At 40.3% G+C, this 15,701-nt stretch overlaps 1 protein-coding gene across 5 annotated transcripts in view; it reads left to right on the top strand.

Annotated features, from left to right (window-relative positions):
• Nucleotides 1–15,701, top strand: part of TBXAS1 (thromboxane A synthase 1) — a 342,148-nt gene that overhangs the window by 137,412 nt on the left and 189,035 nt on the right. For all 5 annotated transcript variants that reach the window (XM_058189927.1, XM_058189926.1, XM_058189928.1 and 2 more), the window contains one exon: nucleotides 13,839–13,935. In XM_058189927.1, coding sequence (XP_058045910.1) covers nucleotides 13,839–13,935 — 97 coding nt within the window. The remainder of the gene's footprint in view (nucleotides 1–13,838; nucleotides 13,936–15,701) is intronic.

The raw sequence follows: 15,701 nt of genomic DNA, 5'->3' as shown, positions 1-15,701 counted from the left end.
TATGAAACGATTAATAGTAGTGCAGATTCAGTAAATAGTCTGACAGTGTTGAGGGAATTATTTGTTTAGCAGAGTGATGGCCTTGAGGAAAAACTGTTCTTGTGTCTAGTTGTTCTGGTGTGCAGTGCTCTATAGCGTCGTTTGAGGGTAGGAGTTGAAACAGTTTATGTCCAGGATGCGAGGATCTGCAAATATTTTCACGGCCCTCTTCTTGATTCGTGCAGTATACAGGTCCTCAATGGAAGGCAAGTTGGTAGCAATTATTTTTTCTGCAGTTCTAATTATCCTCTGAAGTCTGTGTTTTTCTTGTTGGGTTGCAGAACCGAACCAGACAGTTATAGAGGTGCAAATGACAGACTCAATAATTCCTCTGTAGAATTGGATCAGCAGCTCCTTGGGCAGTTTGAGCTTACTGAGTTGGCGCAGAAAGAACATTCTTTGTTGTCCTTTTTTAATGATGTTTTTGATGTTAGCTGTCCATTTGAGATCTTGCGATATGATAGAACCCAGAAATTTGAAGGTTTCTACTGTTGATACTGTGTTGTCAAGTATTGTGAGAGGTGGAAGTATGGAAGGGTTTTTCCTAAAGTCTACCACCATTTCTACGGTTTTGAGTGTGTTCAGTTCCAGATTGTTTTGGTTGCACCACAAGGCTAGTCGTTCGACCTCTCGTCTATATGCGGATTCGTCATTGTCTCGAATGAGACCAATCACTGTTGTGTCATCTGCGAACTTCAGTAGCTTAACAAATGGATCATTGGAGATGCAGTCATTGGTATACAGAGAGAAGAGAAGTGGGGAGAGCACACAGCCTTGGGGCGCCCCTGTGCTAATTGTACAGGTATTCGATGTGATCTTGCTTAGCTTCACCTGCTGCTTCCTGTTTGTTAGGAAGCTTGTGATCCACTTACAAGTCTGTTCCGGTACCTATTTCCGGTACCTATTTATTATTACAAGCATAATAATGGTTACATGGTCATATTCAGACACAGTTTTCATAGCAAACTAAACCAGAATGGAATATAGTTGATTCATATAACGAACTTAAGACAAAACCAAATATTTGCATATTATTAAACTATGGTTTAAAATACTATGTGAATCAAATCTACTGTATACAGCTAAAAAAAATTGGAGCCAGAAGTATTTACTGGCCAAGCTAGATATATGAATGGACTATAGGGCAATTCTTCACTGAGAAAGCTGCCATTTGTAGTTTATGGACTAACCGCCAGATTCAGCCACCTACCTTCTTGCTGAAGAATCAGAATTAGTCCTTAAGCACCTATTATTCAGTCATCAAAAACTGGCTCTTTTGACATTCTAAATTAGATCCAACAAAACAATTGTGCATGAGTCTGTTCTCAAATGTTAAACTTTGTAAGAACAAGGGGCTAAAAGCTGAAGGTTTACTTTCAGCTCTTGGCATCTCCAGGTAGGGCTGGGGAGAAATCCTGCCTGAACCCCAAGAAGATTGTTGTTGTCCATATTGGCAATTCTGGGTAAGAAAGATTACGGGTTCTAACTCAGCAGAAGATAGTTTCCTACTCTGTTTTTCCTCCCAATCCTACCATGTAAAATGTGCCAGAGGAAAAAATAGCTTAAAGCAATAGCAACATATTAATTCGAAGTGAGAGAAAGGCTGTCCTTTACATCTCACATCCCATAAACACTTTCCCCCATCCCCCTTTGATGTAAGCACTACATACATGTGATAAACTACATTTCTTATAAATAATAAAATGGGCTAAGTTCACAATATGTATGCCAAAGGACATACCTTTCTTCACCTAAGAAAAGCAAATTGCCAACCTGTGTTGCTTAATGGGCCTATAATTATGATGCATGTAAAAATAGAAATGTACTCTCCTCCCTGTTTATTATCTGTAAGCAGCTTCTTTGCTGAGTCTTTTATTCTTTCCAGCCTCCCTGCTTCCTGAAATCTTAAGGGTCATGTTCATTCTTATAGCAATTTTCAGAAATTTGCCATAGAATGCAATTACCTAATATAAAATATGAATACAACTATGCTTTCATTTAAAAGTAGATGCACACAGATACCAAAGGTTCAAAATTGTTGGCTTTGTCAAAACAACTTCCCAGCTTTTCATGGGGCCTGTTAAGTCATATAATGTGTGTGTGTGTGTATACACATACAATTTTTATAAGGAATCAATATACTGCATTGAAGCACTATACGCTGGTGAATTAATTTTCTGACCTCTGAAATAATTAGGCAGGTAGTAATGGCTGAATAGCTATTTTTACAGGAGTCAATGTGTGCTTTATTTGCTGGGATTTTCACTACCTACTGTGAATGTGGCTATCTAAAAATAAGGGACAGGACAACCTCGCTCCTGCTGCTTTCTTCAGAAATGAATGGACACTTTAGAAAAAAAGCATTTTACCTCAGCATGGTTGTTCCCCACCTCCCCTCTCTTTTAAGAGGACAATTTTCCCCTTTTTCTCTCAGCCAGATAAAAGATAATATCGCTTTCCTTTGCATTTGGTTTTTCAGGTGCTGTCTGTGTGGTTCTGCCAGACATTGGTCTAAAGAATAAAGCAAAGCCTTGTTTTACATCCTGCTCTTTCTCCCTTTTTATTATGATGCATGCAACATGTTTGAAATGCATAGAACTGATAACAGAAAGGCAGATCAAAGCTGTCTGCAAGTTGATGGCCTTGCTATAAACAGAGAGAACGGAGCACAGGTGTTTTCCCACATACAAGCCTCTTCTTTATGGAGTGCCTGTCTGTGAAGCGAGGCAGAACCTAAGTGGTGGCAAATGCACATTGTATAAAGACTTAATGACTAATGTAGCATTAATGAATGACAGGGGGGTGGGGAAATTAAGAAGACTTTGGATCGAATGTAGATAAGTCTAAAAGAGTGATTAAAATGAAAAACAACTGTGACTATTTAGATATTGGTCCGTGATTCTTATTATGCAAGTAGCATTCTGTAAAAGCAGACATAATATTACAAAACACCTCAAGGAATATTTGTGCCTTGCAATTGAGAAACTGAGTTCTGGAGCCCTCTGCGTAGATCTTATCACCAACTTACAAAGTGCCTTTAATAAGCTAACATTCTTCTTCTGCACCCCATCATTTGCAGTATATTGAGAATACTGCTGAGTTACCTTATACAATTGTTAAAAAGGATGAGAAAATAAGTATGGCTAAGAAAATGTATATTAAATGCTCAGAACATTTGAAGACTTTATCCAGATGCTCATTTTGATCAAATCCGCTGGGCAATGCTACCATTGGAGCAGTATGTTGTTGTTGTTAGTTGTGGAGTCGTGTCTGACCCATTGTGACTCCATGGACAACGAACGTTCCTCCAGGCGTTTCTGTCCTCTACCATCCCCCATTTAAGTCCACTTAAGCTCACACCGACTGCTTCAGTGACTCCATCCAGCCACTTCATTCTCTGCGTCCCATTCTTTTTTTGCCCTCAATCGTTCCCAGCATTAGGTTCTTCTCCAGTGAGTCCTTTCTTCTCATTAGGTGGCCAAAATATTTTGGAGCAGTATATATAACAGCAATTTGTAATCCAGAATATAGCATGCAAATAATAATGGCATGGTTTCTGAAATGATGGATGATCTAATGTTGGATAAATTTTATTTAAATTGTATTTCCTTAATGTGATGCCCTCTGGTTGTATAAGCCTCTCATAAAATCTCATAAAGCCTCTCATAAAATTGAACTAATTGGAACTGTTGGCTTCCTCTTGTTGAAGATGGTAGGTGTTGACTAGAAAGCTTTATATAAGAATAATATGCATCTCTACAGATTTGAACACTTGTTTTGCAAGTAAAAGTTTCCATGGATAAATTAACTGGAAACTGAGAAAAGATTAGCAAACTTGTAATTACTATCTATATGTCTGTCAGGCTACATCTGTTGTCAGTGTGATAGCTTCATATTGCATTTTGATACAAATCATGGTTTTTGACTGCAGTTTGAAGTATTCCACTTCAAAAAAGATATCCTTGAGCTCCAAAATTTAAATATAAACCACATTTTTTAGAGAAAGAAAGAGAATACAAACTAAAGAGTAAAAAAGAATTGTGAATTTATTCAAGTTTTGATTTTCATTCATTCAGAATATTTTTGTCAAAATATATTTCAGATTTGTGAAACTGGATATCCACAGAGATAAAATAGGACAAAGAATACATCACTATCTATATTTCTGATCAAAGAATGTGGCCGACTGTATCTGTGATGAAGAGAGATCAAAATAAAAATAGAAAATAAGAATGTGGTATAAAAACACTGTTTTTCTTAAAAAAAGAGCTGAATTAGAAATTTCAGCAAAACAAAATATCCTCAATTGCTCAATAATCCAGCACAATATTTTGCTAGAAGCCTTCATATATCTCAAACTTTATTGAAAATATTAACATGCACAACTCTGTGAGAGGGACCTTAGCATGCTAGTGAACGATCACTTAAAGATGAGCCAGCGTGTGCAGCAGTAGCCAAAAAAGCTAATACAATCCTTGGTTGTGTTGGAAGAAATATCCATCTGGGTTCAGTTCCAAGTGGGGACAAAGATACTGGAAATATGGAGGCTGCTTGGAAAGATGGTTTAATGGTGGTCAGGATCACATGGCTTGAGTTCCTGAACAGAAAAAGGGATGAGAGCTTGTGCGCTCCCTGGCTTTATGCTTTCTCTGACCTTTGAACTTCCTGGGGCACAGGAAGAGTATCCTGATTGGTTGTCAGACACCCAGGGGGTGGGGGTCTTAGCTAACCTTGCCGGCTGATGTAATCTTCCCAGGTGTCATGTGGTGAGTTTCAGTTGCTAGATGGGTCCTATTATGTTGCAAATGATGGCCCATTGACAAAGGTGGGGAGAATGAGTTTCTACCTCTGACCCATTGACAAAGGTGGGGGGAGTGAGTTTCTACCTCTGACCCATTGACAAAGGTGGGGGGAGTCAGGAAGCTGCTTTGTCTTTAAAACATGTTTCTCCATTTCTCATCCAGGGAAATATATTCTGCCTTTTAAATATTTTCTAAAATATTTCATTCTTCTAGGAGAGGGGTGGGTGCTAGCTTCCTACAGTTGTATAAACAGAGGCATAGTAACAAAATCACATGAAGTATTAGTACCGCTTTATAAATCCTTAGTAAGACCACACCTGCATCCAGTTTTGGTCACCACATTACAAAAAAGATGTTGAGACTTGGAAAAAGTGCACAAAAGAACAACTAAGATGACCAAGGCCTGGAGACAAAAACACATGAAGAATGGTTGAAGGAATTGGATATGGCCAGTCTAGAGAAAAGAAGGACTAGGGGTGACATGATAGCAGTGTTCCAATGAAGGTCTGCCACAAAGAAGAGGGGGTAAACTTATTTTTCAAAGTACCAGAAGGCAAGACAAGAAACAATGGTTGGAAACTAATTAAGGAGAAGAAGTAACCTGGAATTAAAGAAAAACTTCCTAACAGTAAGAAAACTTCCTAACAATGAGTTAACAAGTGGAACAGCTTGCCTTCAGAAGTTGTGGGTGCTTCATCACTGGAAGTTTTAAGAAGAGACTGGGCATCCACTTGTCTGAAATGGTATAGGCCAGGATCTCCTGCTTGAGCGGAGGGTTGGACTAGAAGACCTCAAAGGTCTCTTCCAGCTCTATTCTGATTGATTGACAACTCTTTCCCAATAACATGCTCACTAATAACATTCTCTCTAGATTTCATATATGCTAAAAGGGATATAATTCTTCCTATTGAGTCTTTCCCACTACATACTTCTAAAAAATGATTTTTGCTTTATTTATACTAATTCTATTTATTTTACCTCTGACTGTCTGCCACTAGTTTAAAAACCACAAGACTGCACTTTGGTTAAAGATAGACTCATTCTAATTCTAATTGTTCTGTAGTAGGTTCTGTAGTAGTTCAAAATACATCAATCTATTAGCAGCCAAACTATGAAATGAGCAGGTTAGATGTTGCCTGGGTACCCAGGTATCCATGTATTGGGAAAAAGACGCAAGGTCCCTGTGTCTTAAGATGTGATTTCAATATAAACAAATATAAATGTGTAGATAAAAACAATGAATATTATAATGTGTATATGTGTGTGTATCATCCTACTATTGAGTAGTAAATAGAAATGATAGAATAGAGAACTACAAAAGCAAAATACATATGTCGATAACGGAATGCTGTAAAATTCCCATTAATGTTATGTAATGTTCAATACGTTACATCTTGACGTGTTTTGTTTTTATATATGTGTGATTATTTTTTGTGTTGTTCTTAAAGACAAACTGTTTAATAACAAAAAATTTATTTAAAAAAAATGTGATTTCGAGAAACTCCCAAAGAGCAAGTTATATCCCTGGTAAATGGCCATTTTAGCAGTACATGTTTTAAAAAAGAATAAGAAGGCATCCGCAAAAGTAAAAAATAAAAAATACAGATAATGATTTTTCTAAGAACGTGAGAAAAATCTATAAAAAAATAGAAGTTGTCTTTTTTTGTCTATTATTTTCTATAAATAGACTTTTTGACATATCAGCCTGCTTATGCCCTCAAACCAGTTCCTTTTTTGCATCTTGGCTTTTATTTTGGCTGGGGGTAGGGGCAATTCTACATTGTGGAACATATATCTTCCTTCCTTCCTTCCCCAGGCTACACTACTTCCTTCCTTCCTTCCCCAGGCTACACTGGTATAGAAAAAATCTTGTGATGCAGTAGGTTCTTGTTTAATTGGATGTGTAAGTCTTTAGCTGACAACTATTTTATCTGTGTACTTCTCTTTCTTTTCACTATTTGGTTTCTTTGTTTGCTTGAAGCTTTATTTTATTCTATGGTTTGTTTGTTTTTTCATAGCAGCTAAACTTCTTGACTGGTGCATATATAGTACAGATAAATGAATAAAGTGGTAGAACAGCTGAAGTGTGCATCTGTAACTTTTTAATAATAATAGATATATTCCTATGGGAATCAGTATTTGGGAGGTGCGTGAGTTTTTGGTTTTTGAAGTATGGGATCTGTGCAACACATTAAAAATAAACATAAAACTATAACATCTTGAAGGGTGACAACTTACAGTATGCCTATCTAGACCTCTTCTCCCTCACAGTTTCTTCCTTCCTCCTTTTTAACTTGCAAGAAAACATACACAGACATTAGTAACCCAGCAACCTAATTTGTGGGAACAAAATCTCTTTGGCTCCCTCTTGAGGTGATGTAACAGAATTGTTTTTGATAAGCAAATGTCTGATAAATATCGGAAAAAATATGCCTGTCTCCTAGCCCATAATAATCTAGATTTCCTCCCAACACCATTCTGAAATTGAAATTGCCTGTAGAGATATAAAAATGTGGCTACGTCTGAAGGCAAGGTTGTTCATAAGGCTGAATCGGAGTGATAGAAGTCTCAGCAAACGAATTGTATCTTTGTAGAAAACTCTCTCTGGAGTTTTTTTCAGCCATTCCCTTTTCATCTAGTAGAAAATAAATGGCTTTCCACACCTCACCTCCAAATGGTGAGATTTCCATGGTTGGCCTGCAGGATTCTTGCACTTACATGATTCTGAGATGGCCAAGGAGTATCAGTGATAGTACAACCCTAGTACAACCCCCTGCTCAAACAGGAGACCCTGTTTCAGACAAATGGATGTCCATTCTCTTCTTTAAAACCTCCATTGATGGAATACCCACAACTTCTGAAGGCAAGCCGTTCCACTGGTTGATTGTTCTCACTATCAGGAAATTTCTCCTTAGTTCTAGGTTTCTTCTCTCTTTGTTTAGTTTCTATTCATTGCTTCTTGTCTTGCCTTCTTGGTGGTTTGGAAAATAAGTTAACCCCTCCTTCTTTATGGCAGCCCCTCAAATTTTGGAACACTGCTATCATGTCACCCCATGTCCTTCTTTTCACTAGACTAGACATACCCATACTTATTGTATGCCCATGAGAAAACTTTATTTATTTTATTATTTATTTTATTTTTCGTATTTGTATACCGCCCTATCTCCCTAAGGACTCAGGGCGGTTCACAGCCAGATAAAATATACATATATTTTTATATTAAAATATAAAAATAAAGCCGGCCCTATGTCATGGAGCGCTTTGAAGATAGTTACCAAAACCTTGAAGCGCACCTGGAAGGCCACAGGTAGCCAGTGCAGTCTGCGCAGGAGAGGTGTCACATGGGAGCCACGAGGGGCTCCCTCTATCACCCGCGCAGCCGTGTTCTGAACTAACTGGAGCCTCCGGGTGCTCCTCAAGGGGAGCCCCATGTAGAGAGCATTGCAGTAATCCAGACGAGACGTCACGAGAGCGTGAGTGACCGTGCATAGGGCATCTCGGTCTAGAAACGGGCGCAACTGGCGAACCAGGCGGACCTGGTAAAAAGCTCTCCTGGAGATGGCAATACAGGGAGTCAAGAAAGCTGTACCATGTTGGAGTGAGGAAGAAGCAACCACCAGTATTTTCATTCACATAATGTAAAATGAAATCTATCATCCCAACCCCCTGAAACACACTGAGAATCAAAACAGAAGCTCCTTGTATAAGGGAAGTCAGGTTTTGACTTAGACATGTAGTCCTATCAATTTCTGTTTAATGAACTATGTATATTAGTACCACTTATCCATTTTCCTGATTCCTGCTATGTTGCAGGCCATGGGTCTCAGGGCCATTTATGTATAACTAGAAATAAATACAAATGTGTCCTTAAGATTAGAACCAGTGAATCTGGGTTTTAGTCTCTGTGAAGCTTAATCTGCATTTTGTAGGGATGAATGGTATGTTTGCTGATTCTCTCTTTAGTTTTTATGTTGTGAAATCAACATCTGGATTGGAGTTAGCACAAATGATAAATCAAAATCCCTTCCCTTCTTTTTTCCCCCCCAGCAAGTTGTATTTTTTAAAAAATCATCTTCATATTGGAAAGAGTGTTTTTGAAGAAGCATTCATTTCTGGCAATATCTCTTCATAGAGAATGTATGAGTTGAAAGGGACATTTTCAATCATTTTGTCGATTTCTTTTGCTTCGCGCAGGGATCTATTATTCTAATGCAACAGCCTCTGGTGGAAAAACTCCCGCAGGAGGGGTGGGTGTACGTTCATGTTCTACCCTGTAATAGCTATTAATATCAATAATTTCTCCTAATCTTCAGCTTAAATCTCCTTTTCTTTATTTTGAACCCGCAAGTTTTTGCCTGCTCTCTGTTTCAATAGAGAACACATCTGTCCTTGCACATGACAAAGTCTTTTAGAATCAGATTATGGCTCCGCTTAGTTTAATCCTTTGCAAGCTAAACATGATCAATTGTACATACGGTTCTCTTTAGGGAGTCCCACATTGCATTAGGCTTTTTAGCTGCAGCATCAGCTACTTGCCCGTGTTGAACTGGTGGCTCACTAAGTGCTCTTACATCCATCTCACACACACAGTGCTTCCAAACCAAGCCTACCCAAAACTGTGCCTAAGTATTTGATTTGCCTTCCCAAATTCATAATGATATACGTGTTCTAGAATGTCATCCCTGATGGATCTGGCCAGTCCTCTAAGGAGTTAGCCAATCCTCCTAACACAGGAGTGTCAACTCAACTTCATTGAGGGCTGCATCTGGGCTGTGGTTGACCTCGGGCCGGGGGGGCATGGCCAGCTTGACACCACTCCCCAAACTGCTGGCATGTTTCCTCTTTGCATTGGGTAGACTGGCCGAAGCCTTGCTGGTCCGATGTTTCCTCTTCACATTGGGTACACCGGACTGAAGCGACGCAGGTAGACCGGACATCACAGGCCTAAATATGGAGTCCTGTAGGGCCTCCCTCAGTACTTTCTTCCAAGACAATGCTAAACCATTTATGAACAAACTTTGTGTGAAGCTTTTCCACCAGTTGCAAATCCAATGAACTGAAGTACTATGTAGCCCACCTTTATCCATCTTCTGCAAGCGAGACTTAAAACATTACTGAGATCTATGTATCCATAGCGTTCTTTGGTTTCCTTCCTGTTCAAGGTAAATTATTTCGTATTGTTTGAATATGTACTGCTTGACTGTTCTAATACCTTCACTAATACCTTCAATATTCTATGAATATTAAAAAATCTTATCTGTAGGTCCTTGCATTATTCTCCCTTCACAACAACAAGCCAATACCCTTCTAGACTCTTTCGTGTTGGGTATACAAAATAAATCCTTTTTATTATATTTTACAGTCCTCATTGGCCTCATTTGACCTTTAACTTTCCTGATTCCATATTTAAGAACTCAAGTTAACCATATAGATGCCTTATTAGTTATTTGCCCATGTTTCTGTTTTTATACAATTGTTGTTGTTTTTTTGTTTGTTTGTTTATTGGTTTAAAAGGGAACTCACAATTCATTTGTACTGGCTTTTTAAACTTTTCCAATTCTTCCTTCTCATGGAGATTTTTTTATACCTGTGTATTTAGAATCTAATTTTTCATGATTTCTGCTCCTCTTCAATTTATTTGAGGATGTTATCCTCAATAATTAGCTTCCCACTTTCCTGAATCAATTAAAAACAGCTTTCCTGAAATCCAAAGTACCTGACTGACATCTTCCATCTTTTCTTCCTTAAATAGCTTCCATTCAAACATGATGTGACCACTCTCTGTAAAGTTGCTTTGTACCTTCAGGCCATTGACCAATTCCTCTCTGTTAGTCTGAATTACGTCCTGAATAGTTGACCTCTGTATTGCTTCCCTTTTCTGGGGGGAAAAAAAAATTCTGAAAGATGAAATTTATAACATATCAGAATTCTGCTCTATGTCCCACACCTAAATGAATTTTCCAGCAAATGTCAGGATACCTGAAGTCTTCAATTACCATTCTAATCTGCCCTCTTGAGAAATTTAAAAAGCTTCACTTCCTCTGTCTAGTAGATGGCCCATAGTAGTGATGGCTAACCTTTTTGCTGTTGTGTGCCAAGAGTGTGGGGGGATTGCGTACGCACGTGCCCACACCCATAATTAAATGAGCCCCACCCTCCACGCTGCGTACGTGACCCCCCATGCTCCGCCCAGTTTTGGCACATGATGGCAAGGTGGGCCCGGTAGGCCCATTTTTCACCCTCTCCAGGCTCTAGAGCAGGGGTGTCCAAACTTGGCCCTTTGGAGAGTGGTGGACTTCAACTCCCAGAATTCCCCAGCCAGCATGAGCTATAAATTTAAGCAAGTTGCTAGTTGGAGAATTCTGGGAGTTGAAGTCCACCACTCTCCAAAGGGCCAAGTTTGGACACCCCTGCTCTAGAGGCTTTCTTGGAGCCTGGGGAGGGTGAAAATGGCCTTCCCCACCCACCCGGAGGCTCTCCAGAGGCCAGTAATGGCCTGTTTCCAGATGCCCAGTGGGCCCGGAAGGCCTGAAAATCAGCTGGCCAGCACGCGCATATGCACCGGAGCTAAGCTAGGGCAATGCTCACGTGCCCAGCGATATGGCTCTGTGTGCCACCTGTGGCACCCGTGCCATAGGTTTGCCATCACAGGCGTATAGTAAACTCCCACAATGGCAACACTTTGGTTTCTTACTGGTTTTAACCTTATCTATATACTTTCAATAGGGCTTTTATTCAAGAACAAGAATTTCTTCACAGGCATATTGGATTCTTTTTTCCCCCCATACAAAGTCATTCTAACTACCCTTTTCTATTTCTTTGGAACAAGTACTACAATACTAATGCTACAAGAAGGCACTTGTATTTTCCTCTTTTCAAGCTTAACTCCCATTCTGCAAGTCTTCTGTAATAGCTATCACAGGTCATGTCTGCTTTTCTGTGTGAAGATTTCTAGTTTGTCCTGCTTTCTACCTTATACTGTGCATTAAAGAGCAAATTTAACTCATTGCTTTCATTGCACAGGGCTCCCAGTCAGAGTGTGAGATTACAGTTGGAAGGGGGAAATTACATAGAAGCTATATGTATTCTTGTAAGAATTTAGGTTATGTGCTTGTTTATTCAGTAATGTTCGTAGTGTGATTGACATTAAAGTGAAATATGCTAAACCCTGTTGGTAGACCTTTATTTATCAGGTTTAAAGAAGCAACAATGGTTAGGCTCACTTCTTAGACTAAGTCCTGTGCATAAAACTATGATTGCTTGAATATATTACAGTTGACAGGGATCTGACAGCAAAAAGAAACAAATCACATCTTGCTTTAGTGTGGCATGGGAACTTTACAATAGTGGCTGTAATGAGGACATAGCAAAAATGTTAATTAATATTTTATTTAGCTTTCCTGAAATAGGGAGAATAGGGACTCTGTTGTCTATCTCTCCAGCTCAATCTTGCTTCCAGAAATTGATATACAACTCATGTAAACCAAAAGAAAAATAAGAAGTGAAATTGCTTTTCTTAAGAGCAAACTAGATCCTTTACTACATTATAATAGTAGTGACCAGGAAACTTCCGATGAATACCGGTATTGAACAAATCCTTTTTAATTTTTTTAGCCTCTGATATTTGAAAGTGACTTCCATACCTAGTGTTGCTATTTCATGGAAGTCCATATAGTGTATTTTTCGCACTATAAGACACATTCCCCCCCCCAAAAAAAGTGGATGGAAATGTCTGTGCATCTTATAGAGTGAATATTGTGGCGGGAAGAAGGGAAGTTGGTCACCGCCTGTCACCACTGCCACCATTCACCGTTGCTGGGAAACACTGGAGCCTTTGCTGCCGAGTAGCTGATTAGCAGTTGGAGCGACCTCCTGGAATACCGCCAATCAGCTGTTTTACGCAGCAGGGATCGCCACCGATCACTGCTGCTGATTGTCACTGCTGCCGATTGCCACCATCATTCGCCGCCATCATTCACTAGCCATTTGCTGCTTCCGCTGATCGCCACTGCCATTCAATCACAGAGGTGGCGATCGGCAGCAGTGTTCCCAGCTGCCTAGAACAGTTCATCGGCGGTATTCTGGGAGACCAATCCAACCGCCAATCAGCTGCTCGGCAGCAAAGGCTCCAGCATTCCCCGGAGGCAGCAGCAGCTCAGCTCAGTTGACCGGTGGTGGGTGCAGTGGAACAAGCCCTGTGATCTGTCCCCCTCCGCAGTCCGGGAGACACGAGCGATGACTTAATTAGCCGGCAACTATCAGCTCTGGCAGCAAACTAGCAAGTGTCTGCCAAGTGTCTCTGTTATCTCTCTTGATGCCGATGAGTCAGCCAGGAAACCAGGAACAAACAGGACTTCAGCTCTAATTCTCCCTCTAAGCAGTTGATTTGCTTGCCACTAAGTGGTATAGCAGCCCTTGCTGCTTTTATATCCTGTGACCTGTGGCTCCATGACTCAGCACTTCCTAGGCCTGCCCTACCCCTGCTTCTGTTGTTCCCGCCTCTCCCGCCTACGAAACCTAGGGTCCAGCCAGGCCTGATTGCCATCAGCTGGGTCTGGAGGCATGGTCTGGGGGGGAAAGAGTCAGGGGATGGAGGCCTCGTTATCTCCTCCAACTGGCCTGCCTCTGGCTCCTGGAGCTGAGCCAGGGAAGCTGGTGCTCCAGAGGTAAGTCCTGATGGCCCTTCCCCCTCACTTTCCGAGTCACTTTCTGGCAGGGGGCCCGGCTCGGGGGGCGCAGACACAACACCCTGATGATCCACGTGCTGGGGTTGCAATAATGTGCTGAAGCTGACCAGGCTGCTTGCTGCAAGGACGCTAGCCAGATGAATACTGGATGGATACTGGGAGGCGAGGCAGATTTTTCCCCTTCCTCTAAAGCTAATGTGCATCTTATGGTCTGGTGCGTCTTATAGTGCAAAAAATATAGTATCTACTGCTTGCTTACTTTAGTCGCTAATGGAAACTTCCTCTTCTGTTCATTTGTAATTGAATACAGGTATTACATTGGTCAGCGAATGTACATAGTGATATCTGAGCCAGATATGATCAAATGTGTCTTACAAGATGATTTCAGAAACTTCAGGAACCGAATGGTAAGTCAGCAAATTAAAATTGTGGTTCCTTCTCTTTGATTCTCTGTTTTATGTCCTAATATTGTCTTCAATGGTCCTATTCTGATTGTTTCCCATGTTGAGATATAAAGACTAGGTCTTTTCAGTAGTGGTCCCGTTTTCAATAATACCCACCCCAGTCATTTGCATTCAATTTACTTTGTTCTCTGTTAAGTATAAAACTAAGACACTTCCATGTTCTCAGGCCTTATCATGATATTTTTACATTTATACTATAGTATGGCATTTTTGACACATTTTTATGCTTCTAAGCAATTGATGTCTTAAAATAGTTATGCTGTCCTTAATTGAAACATTTAATTGTGACTATAAAATGTTTAAAAACATCCACTAGGAAAACTTGTTTTGAAGGAAAACATAGGTGAAATGGGTGGCAAATAAAGTCAAGTAAATAAATAATTTTAAATTAAGGGAAAAAAACCAAGCAAATAAAATAGTAAGAATTCTACAAGGACTATTTGACTGTTTCGTTGTTTTCAGTATTTCACTGATTCTTCGGTGTACGATGTAGGTTGCTTTAAAGAGGGACAAACATTTCGCCAGTACTTTCCCATATTTCTTATAAATGTTTTAAATAAATGAACAAAAAGGGATAGGACTGTTATGGCTGAGAGTTTCAGCAATACGTCCAATGCTCAAATCCGTAACAAACACTTTGGATTGGTTCAGTATCGTACTATACAATGTAAGGTGACAATCATGTAAAGCAGGGTGTAATCTTTTTTAAAAAATATTTAAATAATTTGTTGTTATAAATATTTTAAAATTAAATAATTATTTAAAACCAAAGGTTTGGAATAAAGGGATGATTGAAAGGGAAAGAATAACAGAGATTTAATTGTTTGTTTCTATTAGATTTGCAGACTGAATTGAGAATTCGAGTTATTTATTTGCTTGCTTGCTATTTATTTATTTATTTATTGTTTATATTTATATACCGCCCTATCTCCCAAAGGACTCAGGGCGGTTTACAGGCATTTAAAAGCAAGAAATACAATAAATACAATTCTAAAAACAATTAAAAAACTTATTCAAAGCCTTAATTAAAAATATAAAAATTAAAACCCAAGATAAAACCCATAAACTAAAATCTAACTCAGTCCTGCGCAATTAAATAGATATGTTTTAAGCTCGCGGAAGGTCCAAGGTCCGGAAGCTGACGAAGTCCTGGGGCAGTTCATTCCAGAGGGTGGGAGCCCCACAGAGAAGGCCCTTCCCCTGGGCGTCGCCAGACAACATTGCCTCGCTGACGGCACCCTGAGGAGTCCCTCTCTGTGAGAGCGCACGGGTCGGTGAGAGGTATTCGGTAGCAGCAGGCGGTCCCGTAGATAACCCGCCCTATGCCATGGAGCGCTTTAAAGGTGGTCACCAAAACCTTGAAGCGCACCCGAAGGCCACAGGCAGCCAGTGCAGTCTGCGCAGGATAGGTGTTATACGGGAGCCACGAGGGGCTCCCTCTATCACCCGCGCAGCCGCATTCTGGACTAACTGCAGCCTCCGGATGCCCTTCAAGGGGAGCCCCATGTAGAGAGCATTGCAGTAATCCAGGCGAGACGTCACGAGTGCGTGGGTGACTGTGCACAGGGCATCCCGGTCCAGAAAGGGGCGCAACTGGCGCACCAGGCGAACCTGGTAAAACGCTCTCCTGGAGACGGCCGTCAAATGATCTTCCAAAGACAGCCGTTCATCCAGGAGGACGCCTAAGTTGCGCACCCCCTCCATCGGGG

Source organism: Ahaetulla prasina, chromosome 7, assembly GCF_028640845.1.
Source record: "Ahaetulla prasina isolate Xishuangbanna chromosome 7, ASM2864084v1, whole genome shotgun sequence".
NCBI lineage: Eukaryota > Metazoa > Chordata > Lepidosauria > Squamata > Colubridae > Ahaetulla > Ahaetulla prasina.
This window is presented reverse-complemented; position numbering and strand designations above follow the sequence as displayed.